This window comes from Scleropages formosus, chromosome 14 (genome assembly GCF_900964775.1).
Source record: "Scleropages formosus chromosome 14, fSclFor1.1, whole genome shotgun sequence".
NCBI lineage: Eukaryota > Metazoa > Chordata > Actinopteri > Osteoglossiformes > Osteoglossidae > Scleropages > Scleropages formosus.
Window position 1 is genome coordinate 16,181,660 of NC_041819.1, and position 24,305 is coordinate 16,205,964.

At 39.6% G+C, this 24,305-nt stretch overlaps 1 protein-coding gene across 3 annotated transcripts in view; it reads right to left on the bottom strand.

Annotated features, from left to right (window-relative positions):
* The window catches only part of ophn1 (oligophrenin 1), a 50,846-nt gene extending 28,516 nt beyond the window's left edge, over positions 1–22,330 (bottom strand). For 2 of the 3 annotated variants that reach the window (XM_018728553.2, XM_018728552.2), the window contains exons 1-6: positions 21,799–22,330; positions 12,425–12,520; positions 10,500–10,561; positions 8,276–8,347; positions 2,907–3,008; positions 2,400–2,510 (exon numbers count right to left, since the gene is read on the bottom strand). In XM_018728553.2, the coding sequence (XP_018584069.1) occupies positions 2,400–2,510; positions 2,907–3,008; positions 8,276–8,347; positions 10,500–10,561; positions 12,425–12,520; positions 21,799–21,952 (597 nt within the window). In that variant the 5' untranslated portion in view covers positions 21,953–22,330. Of the gene's footprint in view, positions 1–2,399; positions 2,511–2,906; positions 3,009–8,275; positions 8,348–10,499; positions 10,562–12,424; positions 12,521–16,665; positions 16,734–21,798 lie in introns of those variants that run through there. The other variant, XM_018728554.2, reaches the window with a different exon arrangement.
* Positions 22,331–24,305: the final 1,975 nt, after the last annotated feature.

Consider the following 24,305-nt stretch of genomic DNA (forward strand, 5'->3'; position numbering starts at 1 on the left):
TTACATAAATCAAGGCGTTAAGATTTTCTTGATTGTGATGCAACGAGGAGACTATTGAAAAATTCTGCTTTCTCCAGGTGCTCTGGTTTCCACCCACAGGCTAAACACAAGCTTTTCAGGTAAACAAGACACTCTAAATTGCCTCTAAGGTCTGAATGAGTGTGTTACACTGGACAAATCTATCAACTAAAAACTATTTGATAATCACTATATGTCGCTTTGGAGAAACGTGTCTCCAAACCGAACAAATCTTGGTGCAATTTAGCCGTGAAAACCTAGGAGCTTTCAACGTGTCAGCATTGTCATAGGAGTCGGCAGATCAGGTGATGGTTATAAAAAAAACATTCAAAAGGCATGAACACATTAACCATTAAGAGCAGAAGGCATATTGTGCCACTTGAGACACTGCCTGAATCAGGCCGCCCCTTCAGACTGAGAAGACGGGTGGAGTGACGGTGATGACTGTGCTATTGTGAGACGCAGGGCAACTATGGAACAGCTCAATGGCCAAGATGAGACAAAATGTCCATCAGTAACACTATCCAGAACACAAAACTGGGCTGTATTGTGGCAAGGCTTTGCTGATGAGGGGGAAAAAAAGACATCAACTGGGGGGAAAAAAAAAAAAAAAAAAAAAAACTTGAAATTTTTGGTCTAAATGCAAAACATGCATTTGGTGCAGACCCAGCACTGAGCATTAACTAGTGAACAGCATCCCTACTGTTGAGCAGCAACATGATATGGCGCTGATTTCTCACCAGCATGGACTGAGCAGCTCAAAAATGAAAGTATGTACCCTTTTTTCATACAACAGACTTATTATTCAGTAAAATTATATTTTTCCCTGGTTATGTGCTCCTTTTTCTTCTCCAGCAGTATTTCATTTCTTGTCTACTATGCTTTGCACTCTGCAAAGCATGTGGACACTATGCTTCTTCCGTACCAAAACCAATGACTGTACATAGTTCCTGTTTCCTACTTTCTTGACAATTGCTTCAACAGTGCCAACCAAAACACAGCCATCCATTAAATACCACAGCTAAGGTAGCAGTCATACTACAACAATAATAATAATAATAATAATAATAATAATAATAATGCTGACACTTCTCCAAAGCCACTTACAGTGATAAGCAAATTACTATTATTTACACATTCATATACCTTGGTAAGTTTTGCTAGAGCAATTCAGGCTAAGTACATAACTGAAGGGTACTACAGAAATTACAGGATTCACACACATACATGTTGTCTGAAAACACTAGTTCCAAGCAGGGTCGCAGCAAATCAGAACCTAACCTGGCAACACATGGAGCAAGCCAGAGGGGACACACCCAGGATGGGACACCAGTACATTGCAAGGCACCCCAAGCAGGGCTTGAGCCCCATATCCATCAAAGAGCAGGCACAGACCAAACCCACTGCGCCACCACATTATGGGCTTCAAACATTTGCTGTTAATGCTACACCACATCTTTACCAGAGCTGCATCTACGTACTTTGCAAAGTGGAAGATATAAGTAGTGATATTGTAAAATTTGTTACTATAGATTATGGAGCTCTGTGACCCTGTATTGGACAATGGTTATTGCAAAGGATGTTATGCATTAAAAAAAAAAAAAAAACTTTTGGTTCTAGTATTTTAATGAATTTTGGTTTCCCCCAGAAAAAGATTATTTTGCCCCCATCAGAAATAATTCAACCCCTTCATAACAGCAATTTGCCAAATGGGGCGATTGCACTAAATTAATTCAGATCATTATGGGAGGAATGGGTGTACAGGCAGTTTTTTCCAGAAGAACTTTGGTTCAGGTAAAAATTTATTCTGCAGTGGCTTATTAAGAAGAAGGTGACTGCACTTCAGTGGTCCAGTAAAAGTCTTCACTTAAATCCTCCCAGCCTGTAGCCATTTCCCAGATAATCTCACAGAGGTGCAAAGAAAAATGGAGAGAAATGGAAAGTGATAAAAATCAGAAATAAAAAAAATGTGTAAAATAATGCACTGCTGAAAATGTAAAACCATTAAAAGAAAGTGATGTTTTCACAAGGTATTGTATATATTAATAAGTATATATTTTGAATGACACTTAGAATCCACGTTATACATAATTATTAATGTATCCTTTCCAAAGTACCACCCACAGTTTACAGCTAACCCAATCTTTGTCTTGGCTTCTGCATTTCCAAAAATTTGCAGACATTGCTAGTGTTAAGTCACAGCCGTTACCACCTGCACTGGATTTCTCTGTTGATATTTAATTTTTTCAAGGACTAATGCACTGCTGTACACGAGCACTGCTGAACTGAGGAAAAACCATAGAGGAACAAGTTATGTATCCAGAGGACGTGGGAAAGAGAGCCGTAAACAGCCTGTCCGACTCGCAGAGGAAGGCACTCACAGGTTCCACCACATCGAACTTTTTCCTGTCCTGCACCTGCTGGATCTGGCACACATACTCCACGGATGATTCACAGAAGTTTAACCTTTCTTTGTCCAGTAGCACATCTGCCTGTAGTTCCACCAAACCCAGAAGAGAGAAAAACATTAATTATCCAAAATTAAACAAATCACAAAAAAAATTCTCATGCTATTGATATGATCGATTTGATATTTTAAGGCCTGTAAGTCAAGTGCTTACAACCGATATTCATATTGTATGAAGTATTTTTTGCAAATATACAATTAAATTGATGCATCAAAGATTCAGTATTCATGTATTTTGAAAATACAAAAAAAACTTCAGAAGTTACATTCAATAGTACCATTAATTTCAGTATAAAGATGTAGAAAACTAATATTTTTAACAACACAGCTCTTGCATTAAACCAGAATGTATTTATCTGTCAGTTATGGCTAATTATGGGATGCCCAATGTGTTGCTGTTATACTGTAAATTTCCACTTACTTCTTGCAGCTGGGTTTCTTTTTTTTTCGATGACAGATTTAGATGTTTATCCAGTAGAGAGTAATATTTTTCGCTTTCCTTCTCAAATTTCTTCTTCTTTTCCTAAAAAACACGTTGTTCTGAGCAAAATGTGCAAATTGAGGCTGTTTTTATTTTTTTAAGAACAAGGAATAGTCAGCACATTACATTCGAGTTTGCTGTGATTTGGAAGGTTTTGCTTTTACCTTATATTATTGCTGTGGTTGTTGAGAAACAGAGAAGGACTCCCGTTAAAACAGCATCTGCATCCAACTTGGAACAATATCTGATCTGCTACAATTATACTGTTAACCCTAAGTCTTTCAATTTTATTATATAATGGAAAAGCTGGCAAGGAACAATGTTTAGCCACATTTTTGGTTAAAATATTAATCCAAGATTTCCTTTTAACAAAAGACATTTTATTTCCATAACCATCCACTTGCTAATTGATATTTTTATTTATAAATATCAAGGCCCATTACTTATTATTAAAATCCCCTTACAACAATAAATACTTCTAAATTAATTTTTCTATTTACAGCTACATGGGACATGATGAATACATGAGAGAATACCAATGAAACTCAACTTCAGACTTAACTTACAAACCACATTTGTGCATGATTTAACCAGCATCCAGCAACTGGTGATTTTTACTGGGACTGTGGTACTCTAAAATTAGTCATAAACTTATGTATTATGCTGTGTAAAACCAAAATGGCAACACGATTATGTTTAAATAGTTATATTTTCGTCAAAGAAATTCATCTTTAGCTTATACCATGTTCTCATAAAATCATAAAACAAAGTTTGTAAGGGAAAAAGGTATGTGAAACAAAACTTATTTAAAAACTTGACCCAAATTTTAAAACCAAAAATCCATATATTTTAATGATTTTTCTCTGTCCCATTGAAAATAAAAATATTTTTGAGGATAAGTTTGGGAAAACTAAGGCAAACCATAGTCATTTTCACTTCATAAAAAAACTAAGAAAAGGAAGTACATGTGTACCTCATATTACAACATCCCACTACAAATTTTGAAGATCCACCTCCCAGCTGTCCTGTCTTCCTGTCGTAAACTCTCAATCAAGCTGGACAACTCACTCACTTTACTTGCCTCCTCTGCTAAGGTTCTGGAAGTAATGACTGACTCAAGTCTATTGTTCTCTCAGCATATCGAAGCCACAACTCGGAGCTGCAGATACACCCTGCATACAGCTGCAGGACCCGTCCTTATGTCACAACAGACTCTGCGCAAAACTTGATCATCCACTACACCCCAACCAGACTGCTATGCTCCTCCACATCTGCCCGCTTGGTGATCCCATGCACAGAAGGTAAAGCACGAAGATTCTCGGTTCTGGCTCCAATGCGGCAGAACGACCTCGCCCTCTCACTCAGGACTGCTGAATCTCTTTCCACATTTAAAAAGGATCTTAAAATTCACCTCTTCTGGACTCACTTCTCCCATGATCTACTAAGTTCATGTAATGCATAAATGTTCATGCACCATCACTTTGAGATCATGCCATATATACACATAAATTACTAAGAAGGAATCATCGATATTCAGATAAGTTTTATACAGCTACTTGTGTCATGTACATCGATTCATATGGTGGTAAGAAACTAACTGCACTTAATCACACATCTGCATGCAAGTCTCTCTTTCTGCTAATGTAATGTACACATTGTATCTTCTATTTGTGTGCACATGTATGTCGTTCTGGAGAAAAGCACCTGCTAAATATATAAATGTTAATGCAAGATAAAAACAATAAACTTAGAAACATTTGTACAGAACAGAAATTCGCCACTACACTGCATCTTATTCTCTTTTATGTCCTGTCCTGTAGTGCTTGATGGGAAAAACATGGCATCATTTTATGTGTGTCACCCAGAAGACTGCACTGGGGTTGAGGTTGTAAAGGTGGTTTTTAAAAGTCATTTTAAATTACAATTTTAACTTTGATAAAATACATTGTTGATGGGACGTAAATTTATCCTATCTAACTGTTACATAAAGCGAGGAATTAAGATTTTATTGACCGTGATGCAGTGAGGGGACTTTTGAAAAATTCAGAGTTAAGAACCAATTGCTAATTCCAACTGGAAACGTTGTAAGTTCAAGTAGAAGTGCAGGCAAGAGGTATAAATGAAAATGAGTCATACTGCCTATGACTCAAATAACTGTAAATCTGAAAGTACCCTCTTTAGATTCTTATTTTGCCTTAGCACTAAGATCCAAGTCTGCAGCATGAAGTCAAACATCTGCTATATGATTGTACAAAGGCAAGGCAAGGCCATGGGATGATTGCAGGACAGAGGTGCTGTTCCAGCTGTGAGGAACTTTGCCAAAAGGAAGATGGATGGAACTTGTACTTTGCACAGGCCTAGCCAACCTTGCAAATGAAGTGTCCACAGAGTGAAGGCCAACACATGTTCTTCTCCATGCCAACACACAGACATCATTTCCAGCTCTCCGAATGCAGCGCACGGATAATAGTCAAAGACTATGACAACTGTTCCTCATTTGTTGTTCTTCACTGTTTTTACCTAAACAGACTGACTGCCGCAGTGCTGCACAAGTAGGGTGCTCTTTTGATAGTCACGTGGAAGCATTTTGGGAGGGCTCTTCCTTCACTGCGGAATGAGTCCAGCCAGAAATGGAAGAAAAAAAAAATTAAGAAATTGGGGGAAAGGTTTTCCTGGCTGCCAGTTAGCTTTGTTGCGGTGCTGCCAGAGAGGTTGGGCGGCTCTGTGTGTGCTGTTCCCAGCAAACAGGGGCGAGAGAATCTGCAGCCTATTAGTGCTGGCGCAGATGAGGCCTCCGTATGGCCTGGATCGGTCCCATGGCTGCCCAGGTTAACCAGGGAGGCAGGCAAACAGTCAGCGAGATGCATTCTCCCCCCTCCCCACACCCATGTTAACCGACCAGAGCCTTTAATCCCACCGGTGGTGCCCTTCCCCTTTAAATTGACCCTCAAGTGCACTGCGAAAACAATAGCAGGAAAACAATTACTCCCCATACGTGTTTGGTCTCATTGTGGTCTACTGCAGCCACATATCTTAAAATCTGTACATAGAGTGCGCCTCCAGATGTACAGCTTCTTTTGAAGTAAAAGAAGTACACGAGTGTCTTCGAACGGCCCCTTTTTCCTCTGATGAACACCACCTGCTGGTGAAACTTTGTGACATGGCTGTAGGGAAAAACTGAGGAAACGGGGATTCCCACAATGCTCCTCTCTTTACATCATGAGTTTCATACAAACCAACTCTTCACTGTCAGGACACGCCCGCCAGAAATTGGTCAGGTTTATTTCTCCTGCCACACGTTTCTACTGTTCTTATAAATCCCTGAATAAGTCCGAGGCCAATTTGTAAAACCCAAAGGTATACTATTACATGAGAGGAAGTCCCCTCTCCAGTTAAGCCCTAACAATTTCATTGCTCCACTCATGTGACTTCAGATACCCTGCAGATTTGGCAGCGTTCCCTGGCGTAAATTACTGGAACTCCTCATCTGCTTATTCAGTTCTTCCATGTGTCCCTTTTTTCCAGGGTGTTTTCCAACCAGTTTCGTACCACGTGTTCATTTATTCCCCAGCAGACTCTTACATAGCCTAGATCTCAACGAGGCTTGGTGATACAGCATCTATCATAGTGAAGTGATATTGAAACCAAACTGCACTGTTAGCAAAGCAAAACAAGGAAAAAAAAAAAAAGGGGTTGCGAAAGCTCCACACGTGATGTTGGCTTTGGAGCTTGAGTAATTCATGAAATGATAGAGATAGGTTCTCCCCTGTGGCAATGCTGGAGAACCGGAGTTCATGACATACGCCCATGAGCTCAGCAACTGAAGGTGGAAGTGCAGAGGTCTCAGCACACTGCCAAACTTCCTGCCTCTGTCAAGTTCACTCTAAATGGGACTTTCTGTTCAGGCAGTTCAACATCCATTTTTTTTTTTTTTTTAAGGAACATGAAGTAGTGCAGAGGTCCAACTTAAAAGGACACACTGTGCTTAAATATTAATGGTTGAAAGTTTAATCTTGTGAAGGAACTGCAGATTTGGTACATTTTGTACAACCCAAAAACCCAACTCAATTTTCAGTCTTCCCTTACATTTATTCATTTGACACTTTTCTCCAAAGCAAATTACAATGTTAATCTATTTACAGTTATTTACCCATTTTTATAGCCAGGTAATTTTACTAGAGCAATTTTGGGTAGGTACCTTGCCCAATGGTAATACAGTAGCCAGATGTAAGATTCAATCCTGCCACTTTTGGGTTGAAAGGCAGCAGCTTTAACCACTATGCTACCAACTGCCCAACTTCTCTTAGCAAGTTATACACTTAAAAAAGAAGGGGGGGACAGCATGTGTTTAACTTTTCCCATATCCACAGTTAAATGAACATTTATATGAATAAAATGTAAGCTTTTATTACAAAAGATTACATGTTATACGGAAAAGGAATTTGATTGTTCACGATTTGGTCTTCAAAAATTAAATGGGAAAGTTTTTCTTGGACATTTGCCACCTCACAAAAGACGCTCGCAGGCTAGAAAATGTAAAGAAATGTTCAGCAATTCATAAAAGCTCATAAATATGTGCATTATTATTCCATTTATATGTGAACACTGTATACAAAATTTATTAGAAAAAGATTTGAGCTTCGCTGCCTAATGCGAAAAACTGCAGATGCGCACATAGCAAAATGTAAACAAAACTTAAAACTTTCAGTAAATCATAAAAGCAAAGGGTATTATACAGTATTACATGTTATTTTATTTTATTAAATTCATTATGTATACAAAAGATATTTTTAAATGCTCAAGTACGGTAAAGAATTGTGGGATCTACACAATCTGTTAGTGGACACTGCACATCTGTCTCAGCAGTCAGCATCATTCACGTGTTTGTCTCGCAGTGATCAAAGTGACCGTTTCACCTCACGTTTCTTGTTGCAATTTGCAGTGAACCTTGTGCAAGAAACTTTGAACTGTAGTCATGGGTCCAAAGCGTAGTGCTCTTAGAGCTTCAGGAAGTGATGCCAGCTGGCAAAAAAGTGAAGACCCTAGACCATAGGGGATCAAAAAATTATCTGCGAATTTTCGGATTCGCGAGGGGGCAGCGCCCCAGCCCCTCAAACGTGTCATTTTACAAAAAATTTTAGGTTTTGCTTGTGTGCAGTGTTTGCTCTAAAAGTGCAAGTCTATCTCAGATTATAATTTCTGTAGCAACCAAAAGGTGTTTAAGGGGAAGTGAAGCCAATTGCTTTGTTCAGCTTCTCTGACTCCAGAGATGATATGTGAATGAAAATGCTCAGGCACCCAGCACTTACTTTAGTTACTCCTATCTGCTCCTTGCGAAATTTCTCCAGCGGCTTGATCAACAGGTCACAGGCATTCTGAACCTGCAATCACAAGGGAGGTGGGAGTGGGATTATTTCACAAGCTTGTCTGAGAGTTCTGGTTTCTCTACTTCATTAACTTCTTTGGTTGCTCATCACACTCCCTTGGTTACAACATGGTATTTTGTGCATTTTCACAGGTGTGTCAGGTAATAACTGCAGTGCCAAAAAAGCCATCTGAAGGGGAAGTAAACTGCCATTTATTCTAACATTTATGGAGATTCGTTTACCCAAAGTCACATTTCAAACAGCTGAATTTTTTAGTATTGGGAAATTCTCCATTAAAATCAGATCAAGCACCTTGCTCCAGGAATCAACAACAAGGCCCCCTTTGCCTTGAACCTAACATCTTTTGGTTCTAAATCCAGACCCTCAACTGGATGCCATCCTTGGTAAAGCATGACATCTGAAAACCTGAGAAGCTCTGTGAAGTTCATCTGGGACACGGAAGGTTCTGCTCTCCACGTTTCACCCACCTCACTAACAAGCCTTCGATCTCATTTATTCAATTGTAACAGCAGTTTAGAGGAAATCAGGGGAGAGGGCAATCTTCAAGGTATTCATTAAGTATGGGATTAGACGTACATCATGCCATTAGGGAGCAAAAAGTCTGAATCACACATCACAGGCAGCAGCCAAGTGCAACCAGGGAGTAGCAGGGACAGCTGTTAGTGTAGTGGTTAGAGCTACTGCCTTTGGACCCCAAAGTCACGGGTTCCATCCCCACCTCTGGTTGTAATACCCTTGAGCATGGTACTTACCCTAAAACTGCTCCAGTAAAATTACCCAGCTCTATAAATGGGTAAATGATTGTAAGCATATAATTATTGTGACCTGAACATTGTAAGGTCGCTTTGGAGAAAAGCATCAGCTAAATGAATAAATGTAAAAATGGAGACACTCCTTGCATACCGAAGTGATTAAACTACACATTTTGTCTTGGGCTTATGCTTTTTTTTATTTTTTGCCTCAGAAAAGAAAACACTATAATGCAGGACTTCTTAAGTCAGATCCAACTAAGCATACCTTGTCTGCCTTCTCTGGGTGGAAAGGAGTACAGAACGATAAATAATATACAGTAAGTACACAAATGTACATAACTTCCTGGGGGAGGGACAACACCAGTCAAACAAGCTAAATTACATTTACTCATTTAGCTGATGCTTTTCTCATAAACAACTTACAATGTTAAGGTACCTGTAATTATTTACCCATTTATACAAATGGGAAATTTTACTGGAGCAATTTAGGGTAAGTACCTTGCTCCAGAGTACTACAGCTGAAGGTGTGATAGAACCCTGCAACCGTTGGGTTTAAAAGGCAGCAGGTGTAAACATTGCTACCATCTGTCCCCCCCCCCAAAAAAAAAAAAGTTAGAGCTTCCCTATTAAGCTTTTCAACTATAGCATTTTCCAAGCATGCTTCGGAGCACCTTCCTCAGTGCTTTTCAATACTTTCGGAGACATGGTTTATCCAAAATAATGAGTGAAAACTTTCCTGGATAACGAGTGGTGCAAAACACCTGCAAACAAGAGCCTGCTCTGCAAACTTTGAGAGCTGGAGGCACTGAGCTCTGGTCAAGTGTAGGCTTGGGATCGGCCTGTATGCACAGAGCTTCCAAAGGAGTATATTGCAGATGCTTGCGCAGAAACACACAGGTATATGTATTTATGCCTTTTGTTTTAATGCCCGTTTGTGTTTTTTTTTTTTTTTTTAAATAGTTTTTTAGCTTTCCCCCCCCCCCATTAATGAATCATTATTATTTTTTCCAAACATTAAAATATTATATTTTTCAACCCCAGTCTGGTGTTTCAGAAATCCATTGTTCTGCGGATGGACTACATAAAAGGGTTCAGTGCTGTCATTGTCACTGAGACAGGTGTTTAACCTTGATGGTTTCAGTAAATGTACAGATTTATAAAAGCATAGAAAGCAAGTTGCTGTAAATAAATGCTTCTACCAAGTAATTATACTTTAGCCAGTTAAAAATGACTGACAAATGGAAATGACAATGGTTGTATTACTAAACAGTCATCAGGTATCACTCTTCTCACATGGAACAAGAGGCATGTGATAATCCAAACACCAACGACACTGAGTCACTCGCATTCTGGACATCTAAGACCCAGACCACAAAAGGAAACTATTATTTTACCAGCATCATCCTGTCTTCTTCTACTTCCTGCAGTAGGCCAGCAAACTCCCGGAATGACTCGGCTGAAAACAAACAACACACAACACCGATAAGATGAACATATGAATTACATGACAAACATAGCCCTGAAATGGGAAGCATGTGAATTAGCGATAAAGAATAAGCAAAAATGGCTCAATTATTTAGGTTCTCATCAACTTTTTCTCTTGCTTTCATAAATCCAGTGTTCCAAGGAGTCTCCAATTAAATTGCAGCATGAATATTATCAATGTTTTCAAAATTTTAAAAATAAAATGCACCTACTCTGCTTCATATAGCTTTCGCCTCAAATAAGTGACTGCTTGGACTTCCAGTCTACATTACCAGCTTATTTCATTAATTTAAAGCTTAAATAATAAAAAAAAAGTGGACTAGTCATGCAAAGAACCATAAATGAATGCAAAGAAGATGTTTGTACCTTCCACTTCAAATATTTACACTAGGAAACTAGTTGTGATTAAGGGCTGGGTGGTGTGCTGCAGAGAACTCGTCGAGATCCTCCAAACTAGATGACAGTTTTTCTTTCAGCCGGCCCGCCCATCACATGTTTCTCTACAGCCGTCAACCCAGAAAGGCGACAAATTCCTCTCTAGTGTTGGCGTTTGCTGACACTGCCCCCAGAGAGGCCTTATTTTGCAGCTAATCATCTATTTCACCTTTAAAAATGGAGATCTCTTTCAAACAGTTCTATCATATGTGGCCCAAACTGTACTTCTGCAAGAGTACAAGTTTAAAATCCCACAGTTAATTCAATCATAAAAGACATCCATATCATACAGAAAATGTTAAGGAGGCTGTCTGAGTCTCTAAAACATGCAAACATGGAGAAATTTAAAAGAAATCAGGCAAAGGATGCAGAGGAGCACTGCTGCCACTCAGCCCATCATAAAGTTTACATACATACAGCAAGTCCTGCCACTTCTTTACTGCACCATACTGAGCTTGGAAACATGTGGTAGCCATATTGTATAAATCTGACAAGGTCTTGTTATGAACAATGCCAGCAAAATTAAATGTGAAAACACAAGTAAGACTATCTGTCTAAACAACATTTATCCCACTTCAATTTTTTTTTTCTGTACCATTTTTCCATTTCTCTCATGTAGACCACCTCTGTGACCAAAACAATAACAATACTGATTCGCACATATCACTTCATTTGCTCCTATAAATATTTCTTGTTTATAAATTCAGCTACTTCTAACACTCATGGAGAAAAAAGAAAAAAAGTGTCTAGGCTACGTAGCCTATCTGACCGGGGGGGGGAATCTACTGTTACTGGATAGCCAGATGATTGTTGACAGCCCAAGCGCTTTCAGTTAAACACTTTCTTGGCATAGTCACCATCTTGCTATAATTTTTGGAATTCATAATTTTGGAACCAAGAACAATAAATATTTGTACTAATATTGCAGAATTACGGCGGCTGCAGCAGTTACCTTACGAAAGTACATGCTGCCATTCAAATGGCTGAATTCAAAATGGCTGACCAAGTCATTCCTGACTAAGCATTTCTATGGTAAATATAACAATACATCACCCTCGTAGTTAGACATCAAGTATGCACTACATTCACATTTATTTATTTAGCTGACATTTTTCGCAAAGGAACTTACAATGTTAATCTACCCATTTCTGAAGCTGGACAATTTCTAGTGGAGTGATTCAGGGTTAAGTGCCTTCCCTCAAAGGTAATACAGGGATTTGAATGTGTATTACCGGGTAGGCTCCGGTTCCCCGCGACCCCGTATGGGACACGCAGTTCTGCAAGTGTGTGTGTGTGTGTGTGTGTGTGTGAGAATGTGAGCCCTTCAAGTGCAAAACAGCAGCTATAACCACTACCCCACCTGCTGAATAACATCACTTCACCGTTTTGTGTGACCTACCAATGTTTATCTCGTCGTCAGTGAGGGTGTCCCCAATGAAGTCAAACTGGAAAGCCTGGAGAGTCTGGGAGAACTTCTGAACAGCCAAAGAGTAATCTGATGGGAAACAAAAAAGCACGTCATCTGGCACTCAATATAGTCACATTCTCCTACCTTCATTATTCAACTAGAGATAGGTAAACTTTAGTGAATATCTGTATAGTTCCTACTTCATATGAAGCAAACAAATCATACAACAAACACACAGCACCTTTTCAAAAAAGCTTTGGAAAAGAAGGCTTATTCTGCAAGCTGCAATGTTACAGATATCATTCTATTTAAACCAGGCACCTTAAACCTTTGCTAAACTATTGTTTTGCTCAATAAATGTTCATGCCTCTCACCTAGATGCAGGATTGGAAACACTTCTCACAAAACTGCTGTTCAGGCTTAGTAACCCCATTAAAGGACATACATGAAAAGACACGAGAGGATAAACAGCATGCTCTTTCTGAATTCACACTTGGTTCATATATGAATTTTAGAACGTGCTTTACACTTCATACATTGTTTTGAGCATGCTTCATCATGACCTTAACTGAACGGATAAAAATTATTTCAATAAAAAGAATAAAAATAAATCACACAAATTACTTTTGGCTTATAAGGAGTGGAAAGAAAGGGGGAGTAGTAAAGAAGGAATATATCAGTGAACTGGACACATCCTCAGGCGCAGATACAGCTGCAGAGACTTACTTGAATGTGCTGGCCTCACAACAGACCGAGGCTGGCTGGGTCCCATTCCAACACACAAGCAGGAAAAGGCAAACAAATAAACCCCTTAGCCAAACTCCTTGAACCGTCATAAACAGAAAAACAAGAGCAGGACGTGTCGATCCTCTATAGCCCTAAGGATTTCCAAACAAACTTTCCAATCTTGGAACATGGGGCCTTGGGTTATTGAGGTGCTGCATGTCATCTTTTATGTTGCCGAAAACACACCCCAACCTCAAAGTTCAGTGCGATGAAAAAGACAGCTTGAGAGAAGGCTGGGAGTTTGGGTCAAGGGCGATGTGTTACGATGAAAATGCGTCCCAGCTGGAAAGCACAGTCACAGAGAAACGTTGTGTACGCACACATAACGCCCTTTCACTTTTGGCACACAATTAACAAAGACATCTAATGACATCTGGTCCTCTGGTTCAGAACTTGACAGAAACTGACAACAGAGTCTGACCTGAAAAATGCCAAAGCCTTCGCTTTTACATGTATATTTCATTGACGTCTGTCTGTTCAAGCAGCTGGATTACAAATCAATTTGCAACTCCTGTAGATTCAACAAACCTCAGAAAACATCGGTTTTCCTTCACTGAGCGCTGGTGCTTCAATCTGAGCAACAACCATCGTTAACTCTCAGCTGTTTACTGCGTGCAATCATACAATGCTAAAATTTGTTAGTACAATACATCCCTTGAAATGTTTCCTCTTTCCCTAAATCCACACACAAAAAAGATTGAGTCAATGAATGCAAAGAGTAATGGGATAATTACAAATGACTGGGTTAAAACTTTTGTTTGTGCATTTAGTTCTCAATTTATCCAGGGACAAACAATTCACACACTTGCTGAAGCCGCTTGTCCCAAGCGGGATCGTGGCAAGCCGGAGCCCAACCTGGCAACACAGGGCGCAAGGCTGGAGGGGGGACAGCCAGGATGGGATGCCAGTCCGTCACAAGGCACCCCAAGCGGGACTCGAACCCCAGACCCGCCAGAGAGCAGGACCCGGCCAAGCCCGCCGCGCTCCCTGGGACAAACAGCTGTCTGAAACTATTATTTGCAGTTGGCCACAATTCAAAACACAAGTGATAAAAAGGTAAAATACATAGAGTAACATTTTTTAAAGCATGTGACAAAGTGAAATAAATCTGAAGTGGGCGTTACACTTTCTTTCTTCAGGAATACTTGCCACACACAGTGGCTTGGAAACCACAAGGCAGAAAGGGTTCATGGTACAATAGTGGGAGGGCAGGGGTGTTTGAGAATGTGTCCAATAACAATAACTGTCCAATAACACTTCCAGTGTTTCTTCATTGTTCCCTGGGACCTGTCATGCCGCCAAGTGAATTATTGCAAAATTCTGAAAATGACCAATGTGGACTCCTCTGGTTCTATGAATTCTCTAGCATGATCTAACATTTCGTCTTTCAATAAATTGTAAAGCAGTCCCAAAATGACCAGCTACAACTTGAAATTAGAGTCACCCAGGGTATTTTTTTGAAAGTATAATTGGCCAGTTTTCCTTGACAGAGGCTGCCTATCACAAGCAAAATATGACCATACAATTCCCATCTGCATAACCTCAACTCATTGCTTCCACATGTTATTAAGTAACTGTATTACTATATTTAACGTGGCATGAGCTGCATTTTCCTATGAGTAAATAAATCTGCATGAGACAGTTTAATTACTAATTGCAGCAAAAGGAAAACCAGTCGTGTTCTCAGTGTCTGCAATGTTACACCTAAATTACATATTAAACTGTGGTTTTGCCCTTCCTAAATTTCATGCAAATCAAGCTGGCTATTGAAATGAATCCATATGTTACACAAAATTACAGAAATGAAGTATATAACACAACTTGCATATTTCCACTGTATTTCTGCTTACAATGGAAGGGTCTGTGTCCAGTACAACAGCTTGACAAATGGGAAAAGGAGCACTAGGCAATGGAATCTTGGCATCATGACATCAAACAATGACAACACTGTGTAACTCTTTGTGTTTCACCAATGAAGGAAGTCACGCTAAATTGCGATACTCCACAGAAGACACATTAATATCCTGTATTAATTTCTCTTAAGGACAAGTACTTTTGTGTGTCTTATGTTTTAGGCTCCAGAAAGAAGCAACCCTGGACAAAACTGTTAGCTCAGCAACAAAATCTTTAATAGACTGAGATCAACTTTGTCACTGAACTCAAGTGGAAATCCCAGCTGAACAAGGTATGAAAAGCAAATAAAAGGTTTAATATCCTTTTGTTACAACAAAGGAGAAAAAAGAAAAAAAAAAAAAAAAACCACTTTTCATACTTTGCCAGAATACAGTGCAAATTTGATTGAGGGAATTATTGTTAAACACTAGACATGTTACTCAGCGTTGCAAAAAACGAGGCTGCTCTTCAGATCTACCATTTCATTTTATGATAAAGACATTTTAAAAGCTGGTAAAATTTTTTGGCTAAGGTGAAAGTTACACAAACCAATGTGTTGGGGCAGTAGGTAACCACAGTGGTTAGGTCCAAAGAAGATGATTTGGAATCCCGAGGCAATACCCTTAATCAATGTACTTACCCTGCAGTGTGACACAGTAACAATTACCCAGCTGTATAAACGGGCAAATCATTCTAAGTGTCTTAACACCAAGCCACTCTGTAGAAAACTATCAGCCTAAGGAATAAAGTAGCTTGGTATAAAAATGCAACATTGTTGCTATGGAGAATGTTGACAGCTAAGTATTGTTTATAAACAAAATCAACAAACATTATAACAGTATCTTGGTGTTCCATGGGAATAGATTAGTAAATAATGACATGCACCGATTTGCATTAATAACTCTAGGACTGACAGGAGGAACAGAGGAGATGATGATTTGTCGTGGAGTACGCATGCTGAAGAGCTTAAATCTGAATGGGCAGTAGCACAGAGCCTGCAAAACTGGATTATAACAAACCAGAGTAGGAGTGTCCCACTTCCATTTAGTCACACACCTTGATAATAATATCCCCTTTATAAGTACAATAGAAATGGGATGTGCCAGAGACCTTCAACAGCAGACACCTTTGAAAGACTTTCCAAGGTAACAGCAAGTCCATTAAAGTGTCTGTGTGATAAATCAATACAGTTACAAAACACTCAGGTTGTACTTAAGCTATCATAAAGTACTGAAATTTTCACATAACATACATTACCAACTGGTCATTATGTCCACAAATTAACGTTAAAGTATATGAAAGCCATACTCTCCAGACTCTTTACAGATGCTTTCAAGGCAGCTTACCATAAATTATATTTTCAAATGCTGCAGTACTGCCAGGAAGCTGCACTGAAACCAATTCAATTTCAGCAAAGGAAAAACTTAAAACATAGCAATGTGCTAGTTAATCCTGAATCTCACAGGTACCAACCATGGCTATACTCACTTGCACTTTTACTTGAACAGAGTAGGCCAACTCAAAAAGAAGAACATCAAGCTCAGAAAAATTACCTTTCCAAGGTAGTAAGTCTTCTGCCATTTTTTAAAAATTCCCAGACTTGTTCAGTCCCATATTTCTGTACAAAAGCACACATTAGCCATGAGTCATTAGTTACAGAAAATTAAGCCTAATCCCAGTTCTTTTTTTGTCATTACAAGCTCAATTCTTCCAAAAGGAAAAAACATAAAAATGAAGAATAAACAAATTACACAACAAAACTGGTTTCTGGAAAGCGCAATAAATTAGAACGAGCATGTACTAGACTAGGGTAGAGGGGGGTGCAGCAGACTTGGCCTGTGCCTGCTCTCTGGTGGGTCTGGGGTTCGAGTCCCGCTTGGGGTGCCTTTTAACGGACTGGCGTCCCATCCTGTGTCCCCTCCCCCTCCAGCCCTGAGTCCTGTGTTGCTGGGTTAGGCTCCGGCTCACTGCTACCCCGACTCGTGACAAGCGGCTTCAGTCAATGTGTGTGTGTGAGACGTACTAGACTGGTGCTAAGAGTGTGGGATGCCCTCTCTTTGAGGTCACCATATAAATGCTGCTAGAAATGAGTAGTATGATCCCATCTGCTTCCAATTGCAAAGGCGGCAGACTTTTGCATCAAAGGCAATATCTGCGCTAATTGAACGGCAGCTCTGCTCTCCCTTTTCTTCTGGTTGTCCGACTGTATTCAGGCTATAGGAAAATCTCTAGTAGACATCTAACATGAATTATTTTCACTAACTCATATTTAGCTGCCACCTCTGTCCAAGGTGACTTGCAAAACCTAGAAACTCATCACTAAACTACCTAGAATTATCTTGAGATCAACACAGCTGAGTTTCAAAACACACATACACACACTCGGGCAATTTAAAATTACCAGTTCACCACAAACAAGTATTTGGACTGTGGGAGGAAACCAGAGCACAGCTTGCACAAAAGCTTAAACTGAGCAGGATTTGACTCAAAGTCTGACATCTCAGTCCAAGAGCTGTGAAGCAGCAGTGCTACCCACTGTGCCACCTTGCTGTCATTTTTAAATGTATGGGATTTGCTGAAGGTTACATTGAAGACTTAGTATGTGGACACCTGGTAATGTAGTGGTTAGAGCTGCTACCTTTGGACCCAAAGGTCGCAGGTTCAACTCCTACCACCAACTGTAGTACCCTAGAGCAAGGTACTTAATCTACATTGCTCCAGTAGAATAACACAGCAGTATAAATGGGTAAATAACTGTAAGTAGCTTAACACTGTAAATTGCTTTGGAGAAAAGCACCATGTAAATATAATCTAATGGTGCAGCTGCATATACTGTCACAAGCATTGACTCCATTACATTGTGTCAAATCTTAAAGTTAAAATAGAACGTTCTTTCTGTGCTGGGACAATTTTGTGTTGGTTGCTACACAGCACCTCATTTGTCGCTGACATCAGCTGATTCTCTTCTTGCGACCTTGTGAGAAGTTTTTGCTCTACATTGATTTAACTCAGCAAGTCACCTTGGGAAAAGGCATTAACTAAACAGAGAACAACAACAACAACAACACATTTGGAGTTACTCATTTAGTTGACACCCTTCTCCAATGCAACTTGTTTGTATACCAAGTTACAATTATTCACTAATTAAATAATTTGATCAACAGTAGTAAAGCAAGAGCTGGGAAAAGAATCCAAGTCCTTAATGCACCTGCTCTAACCCCTATGCCACCTGCTGCCTAAAAGTCTAAATGTTAAGTTAATAACCGGTACGTTAGTAGACAGGGTCACTCCTGGTTGCATAACAAAGCATGAAGCTAAAACTGGTTGGTTATACTACATACTTTGGAATGTTAATGTTTCATTATTTAAGTCAGGACTTATTACGAAATGGCTATTCAGACATGTTCTACTGGTTCTTCAGAAGAAAATCCTAATCCTGATCTTGATCCACCTGCCATGATCTACGTAGCAAACAAAGTAAACAAATCATTTCCTAAACCTAGAAGGATGTGATTGGCCAATCTACTGCTATGCTCTTTTGGATCATCATATATTCATACTGTAACTTAACAGAACAAGGTTATACCATAACATTTAGTTAGGATAGTAGTCTGTTTTTTGGGTTCCAAGGACAAGCTACAAATTTCTAATAGGTTAATTTATTTCTTAAAATAGTTAATACAAAGGTCTACTCTGTATCCAGTTCATACAAAAAAAAAAAAAAAAAAAAAAGTTCATGCATGTTGCTGATAAAGTTTTTGTTCAACTGCCAAACAACTTTGGAAACAGTGCTGCTGAACTGCAAATTGAAAATCCTCTTTTGTTGCCATTTGCCTGGCATATCAGTGATTATGCTAAGAGAAGCTTTTTTCCCCTCAAAAACAGGAAGGATAACAGGAGGTATTAGACAAAGCTGAATCCGAGAGGGAACTGAAACTTCAACAAAGCAATCTTCAAAAAAGAAAAAGTTGTTAAACTTGTCAAAAACACACTCTTCAGAATCAGTAGAAAAGTTGGACATTCTGGAAATGTATACTGTAAATAAAAGGTTACATGCACAACTGCAGCACTAAACTCTGAATACTTTCAAAAATTCAAAGTATTGTCATCCAAAAGTATGAAATCAGCACTTATGACAAACCTTGGCCTGTGTGTTGAGGGGAAACAAGTTTAAGATAAAAAATGTCTTTGGTCCAACTTGTGAAGAATGAGGGAACTATAATTTGCACTGAAATGATCTAATCTTGGATTTCTTTTCTACAACTTTCTGAACAACTGCCTACCTCTTTTGACAACACTATGATTTGCAAGATGAAGAAAATATGCAGCACACTCATAATCTGGAAAAACACTTGACTGTACAAAATCCCACAGATTTTGCTGCACTGAAAATAATATATCTATGGGGGGGAAGAAAAAAAAAAAAAAAGGTTAAAAACAAGACCTGAGCATCACTTCAGATATCTATAAGAATTAGGAACAGAGTAGAATGGACTGAGTCTGAAAGACCACTAAACAAAATCTAGTCTGTAAATAAAGTTTGTGCAATGCTGGTTCAGAAAGTTTCCTTAAACACAATATTAAACCTGTATAATTAAGCACAATTATCGAGGTTTAATATCTGGGTAAGCAATGCTTTTGTAATTATGGGGGGGGGGACACAATTAAGGAATGTGTAATTTTTTACTCCACTACGAAAAAGGCAGTCGTGTTTTTGTTTAGTCACATTGTAGGACTCAGCAGTCATCTTGCATAAAGTATGAAAGGTATTTTAGAAAACCTTCATGTAAATGATACCTTTGTTCAAAGTGACTTACAACATCAAGTAAGAACATTCACAACTATTTACCCATTTATAAAAAGGGTATTCTTCCTGTATCAGTTCAGGGTAAAGGGGATTCAAACCAGGAAGATTTAGATTGAAACGCAGCAGCCCTAACCACTACGCCACCTGTTTAAAAGATCTGTAATAAGTCCTGTCAAAGCGGTACTGTGCAGTCAGCAGAACTAACATTTATTTTTCTTAAAAACTGTATTTATTTATACCACTGTGATGCCAACATCTGTCACTTTGTTGTATATGCTAATATATATATATATATATATATATATATATATATATATATATATATATATATGTATGTGTGTGTGTGTGTGTGTATATATATTATATATATATTACACACACATACATTTTCAGAACCGCTTGTCCCATACGGGGTCGCGGGGAACCGGAGCCTACCCGGCAACACAGGGCGTAGAGCCGGAGGGGGAGGGGACACACCCAAGACGGGACGCCAGTCCGTCGCAAGGCACCCCAAGCGGGACTCGAACCCCAGACCCACCGGACAGCAGGGCTGTGGTCCAACCCACTGCGTCACTGCACCCCCTATATATATTACATTTATGTTTATTTATTTAGCAGATGCTTTTCTCCAAAGCGATTTCCAATGAACACTATTTAGTGTTATCAGCCCACACACCTTATTCACCAAGGTGACTTACGCTGCCAGATATACTACTTCCAATGGGTCACTCATCCATACATCAGTGGAACACACTCTCTCTGTCACTCACCCACTATGGGGGAACCTGAACAGCATGTCTTTGGACTGTGGGAGGAAACCAGAGCACCTGGAGGAAACCCACACAGACACGGGGAGAACGTGCAAACTCCACACAGACTGAGTGGGGATGGAACTCACGTCCTCTCGTGTCACCCAGGCGCTGTGAGACAGCAACGCTACTCGCTGTGCCACCATGCTGTCCTATATATATATATAATATAGCATTCTTCTACTGTAACCCTGTGCAAGTTGTCAAGATTAATAAAGTCCCAATCGATCACACTGTCACTAACTCCATGTTTGTTAATAATGGGTATGAGACATACAGAGCAAAACCAAAAGAGTGACAAATAAGATTTAAAATCAAAAGTAAGTTTTATTTTTATCATTCTTAATTTTACATTCATAATTAATACTTAGTATATCATGTTTTAAAAAAAATAAAAAACCCATATGGTCTGTTTCCAAATACGTGCCATAATTCCTGCATCTTAGTTTACAAGAATATTAGTTTTTTTTATTTTTCAAATGCAGATTATTTTGTACCCCCCCCATTTACTTAATAATAATAATAATAATAATAATAATAATAATAATAATTATTATTTTCTGAACACGAACGCAAAGCTGATGGGGCGGCAGGGCCTGATGACACCCGACCCGCAGGATCAATACAACCCCAGGAGACAAAAGATACTCTCCTGTCAACATGTTTATTTCATGCCTGCTTGTTGTATTTCAGTGTGAATTTTATTCTACTTTAACAATGACGACAAGCTAAGCGCGACAACCTTCGCTGAACTTCAAACAATGACGACACTGACTGTATCAATCGCTGACAACATTGTATCCGCAGTCAATACCGGCTTCATTTAAGCGTCCGGCGTCTCATACACGCCAGTTTTCACCCTTTGTGTTTAAAAACGGGTGTATTTCTGCACACTGCGCGCAAAATGACAAAGATAAACATATTCTGAGACGTTAGTGTTCAAATAAGGTTTTTGGCGCTTTGTTTGGCACCGCGGTGGCGCTGATTCTGCTGGGCTCCGTTGGCGTCTAAGTAAAGTAGCCGACACCTGGTAATGCGTTAAAACTTCCTTTAAGGGAGACTTTACTCACTTTTTATGCCATTTATGACATTATGGCCGTCTTTGATGAGGTCTTTGAGGAATTTACTCGTCCGCTCCAGCTCCGCCTCGTAGCACTTGAGCCGGTCCCTGAAATCGGGGCTGTCCAGGTAGCAGTCGCTGAACTCCAGCGCCGGGTGGCCCATGTCTCCCCGTCAGTAAAATAAATAAATATCTATATACACAGAAAATAACTGTTAAATCCACAGAAAAGGGGCTTCCGACGTGTGGTTTTCAGGCACGGAGCAGAGCTTAGGTTTCACACGTCGTGTGGGATAACCAACGGAGAGCAGCAGGGGTCCCTTGAGAATGATCGTCCGAACATCTCCCAGCAGCTTCACAACAACACCCCTCACACGCGGCTACTTCTCGCTTGTCTTTTTCAGTGAGTTTTTAAATACTTAGTCCCAGCAAGAAACGCTATTGTTTTCAATAATTTCCTCGTAATCTGGAATATTGTACAGTACAGGATGGACCTCCCATTTGCACATCCATATATTTTTCTTAAAGTGACAGTACTCGGTTTGGAGGCCAGAGTAACGTTGTACAATACGGGGCAGGCAAGCGGATGGACCGCCCATTTGCACATCCATAGTTTTCTCTTAAAGTAACAGTGCTTATTTTGGAGACTGGCTGAGCTGAAAGGTGTCCATCCAATACACTAAATGACAGGCCCACAGATAACAAAAAGGTTAATCAGCCCTGTGAAATCACAGCCTTAGGCGAATTCTTGTCTTTTTTTTCTTATTTGTAAAATTGATTTGCTGATTAAAAATGTGACCTAAAAATTTAATTAAAATACCAATGTATTTTCAGGGGGCGCGGTAGTGCAGTGGGTTGGACTAGGTCCTGCTCTCCGGTGGGTCTGGGGTTTCAGTCCCGCTTGGGGTGCCTTGCGACAGACTGGTGTCCTGTTCTGGGTGTGTCCCCTCCCCCTCCAGCCTTATGCCCTGTGTTTCCAAGTTAGGCTCTGGCTCCCCGCGACCCCGTATGGGACAAACGGTTCAGAAAATATGTGTGTGTATTTTCATGGATGGCAGTGATAACAAATAGCAGGATGGGAGAACGTGCTGAAATAGTTAACGTGACAGATAAATTTTACTGGCACGCCTACCTTCATCAGCGTCTTGCTCTTCTATGTTTGTTGTTAGTTTTCTTATATACCAGGGGTTTCTGAGCACCCAAGCTCTTAACTGGATTCCTGCATTAGAATGGTGGCGCTTGTCTTTATTTTTATTGTCTTTATTTTTATTTTTTACTCCAGCATATGACAATGGTAACATAAAATGTTTAGAATATTTGTAACAAACAGGGGGTGCGGTGGCGCAGTGGGTTGGACCGCAGTCCTACTCTCCGGTGGGTCTGGGGTTCAAGTCCCGCTTGGGGTGCCTTGTGACGGACTGGCGTCCCGTCCTGAGTGCATCCCCTTCCCCCTCCGGCCTTACGCCCTGTGTTGCCGGGTAGGCTCCGGTTCCCCGTGACCCCGTACGGGACAAGCGGTTCTGAAAATGTGTGTGTGTGTGTGTGTATTTGTAACAAATCATTATTTGTCCCTTCTTTATATTCTCATTCAAACATAACTGGACACAGGTTCCAATTTCACTCTTGTTGTAGTACTTACCCTGCTCTGTAAATGGGTTAATCATAGTAAACAGTTTAACATTGCAAGCTGCTTTGGAGAAAAGTGTCAGCTAAATGAATTAATAAGTTACTGAAGGGTTAATTGTTCACAGGTGTGTTTGGAGAATCAGTGTCACACCACATGTGCTACATACATTAGCTAGTGGTTGTCACTGGCTGAGACCGTCAGTGAGGCAGGAATTAGGATGTTGGAAGTTAGACGTATCTACACTGTTTTCTTGTGCGATCAATATTTGTTATAAATTTTAAAAGATACAGACATTTTGGAGATATGGAGTTTCGGAGTGAAAATTACCTACTTTTCTGTGTGCCACCATTAATTAGCAGCAAAACGCAATCAGACAGATAAAAGCAGAAGTGGAGGGCCACCTTCATTTCACATGCTTCTACAGTGTTTACCATGTGTACAGCTTGTGTCTGATTGTCGGATGTCAACAGCAGGATGTTTGTGTTAAAATGAAAAAAGTCTTACAAAGTATTTTTATTTAATATGGCTATAGCCAAGATCTTTACAAAGCCTTACTTGTAAATAGAGGTTTTATTGTTTTTTTATCTACAGTGAATTAAGAAAGTATTCAGACCCCATCAGTTTTTTCACATTCTTTTATGTTGCAGCCTGATTCTAAAATCATTTTAATTTATTTTTTTCCCTCATCAAACTATACTCAATGCTCTCTAATGGCAAAGCAAAAACAGGATTTTAGAAATTTTTGCAAATTTGTTAAAAATGAAAAACTGAAATATCCCATTGACATAAGTATTCAAACCCTTTGCTATGACACTTGAAGTGTAGCTCAGGTGCATTACATTTATATCGATCATTTTTGAGAACTCTTCCTAGAGCTGGCCACCTGGCCA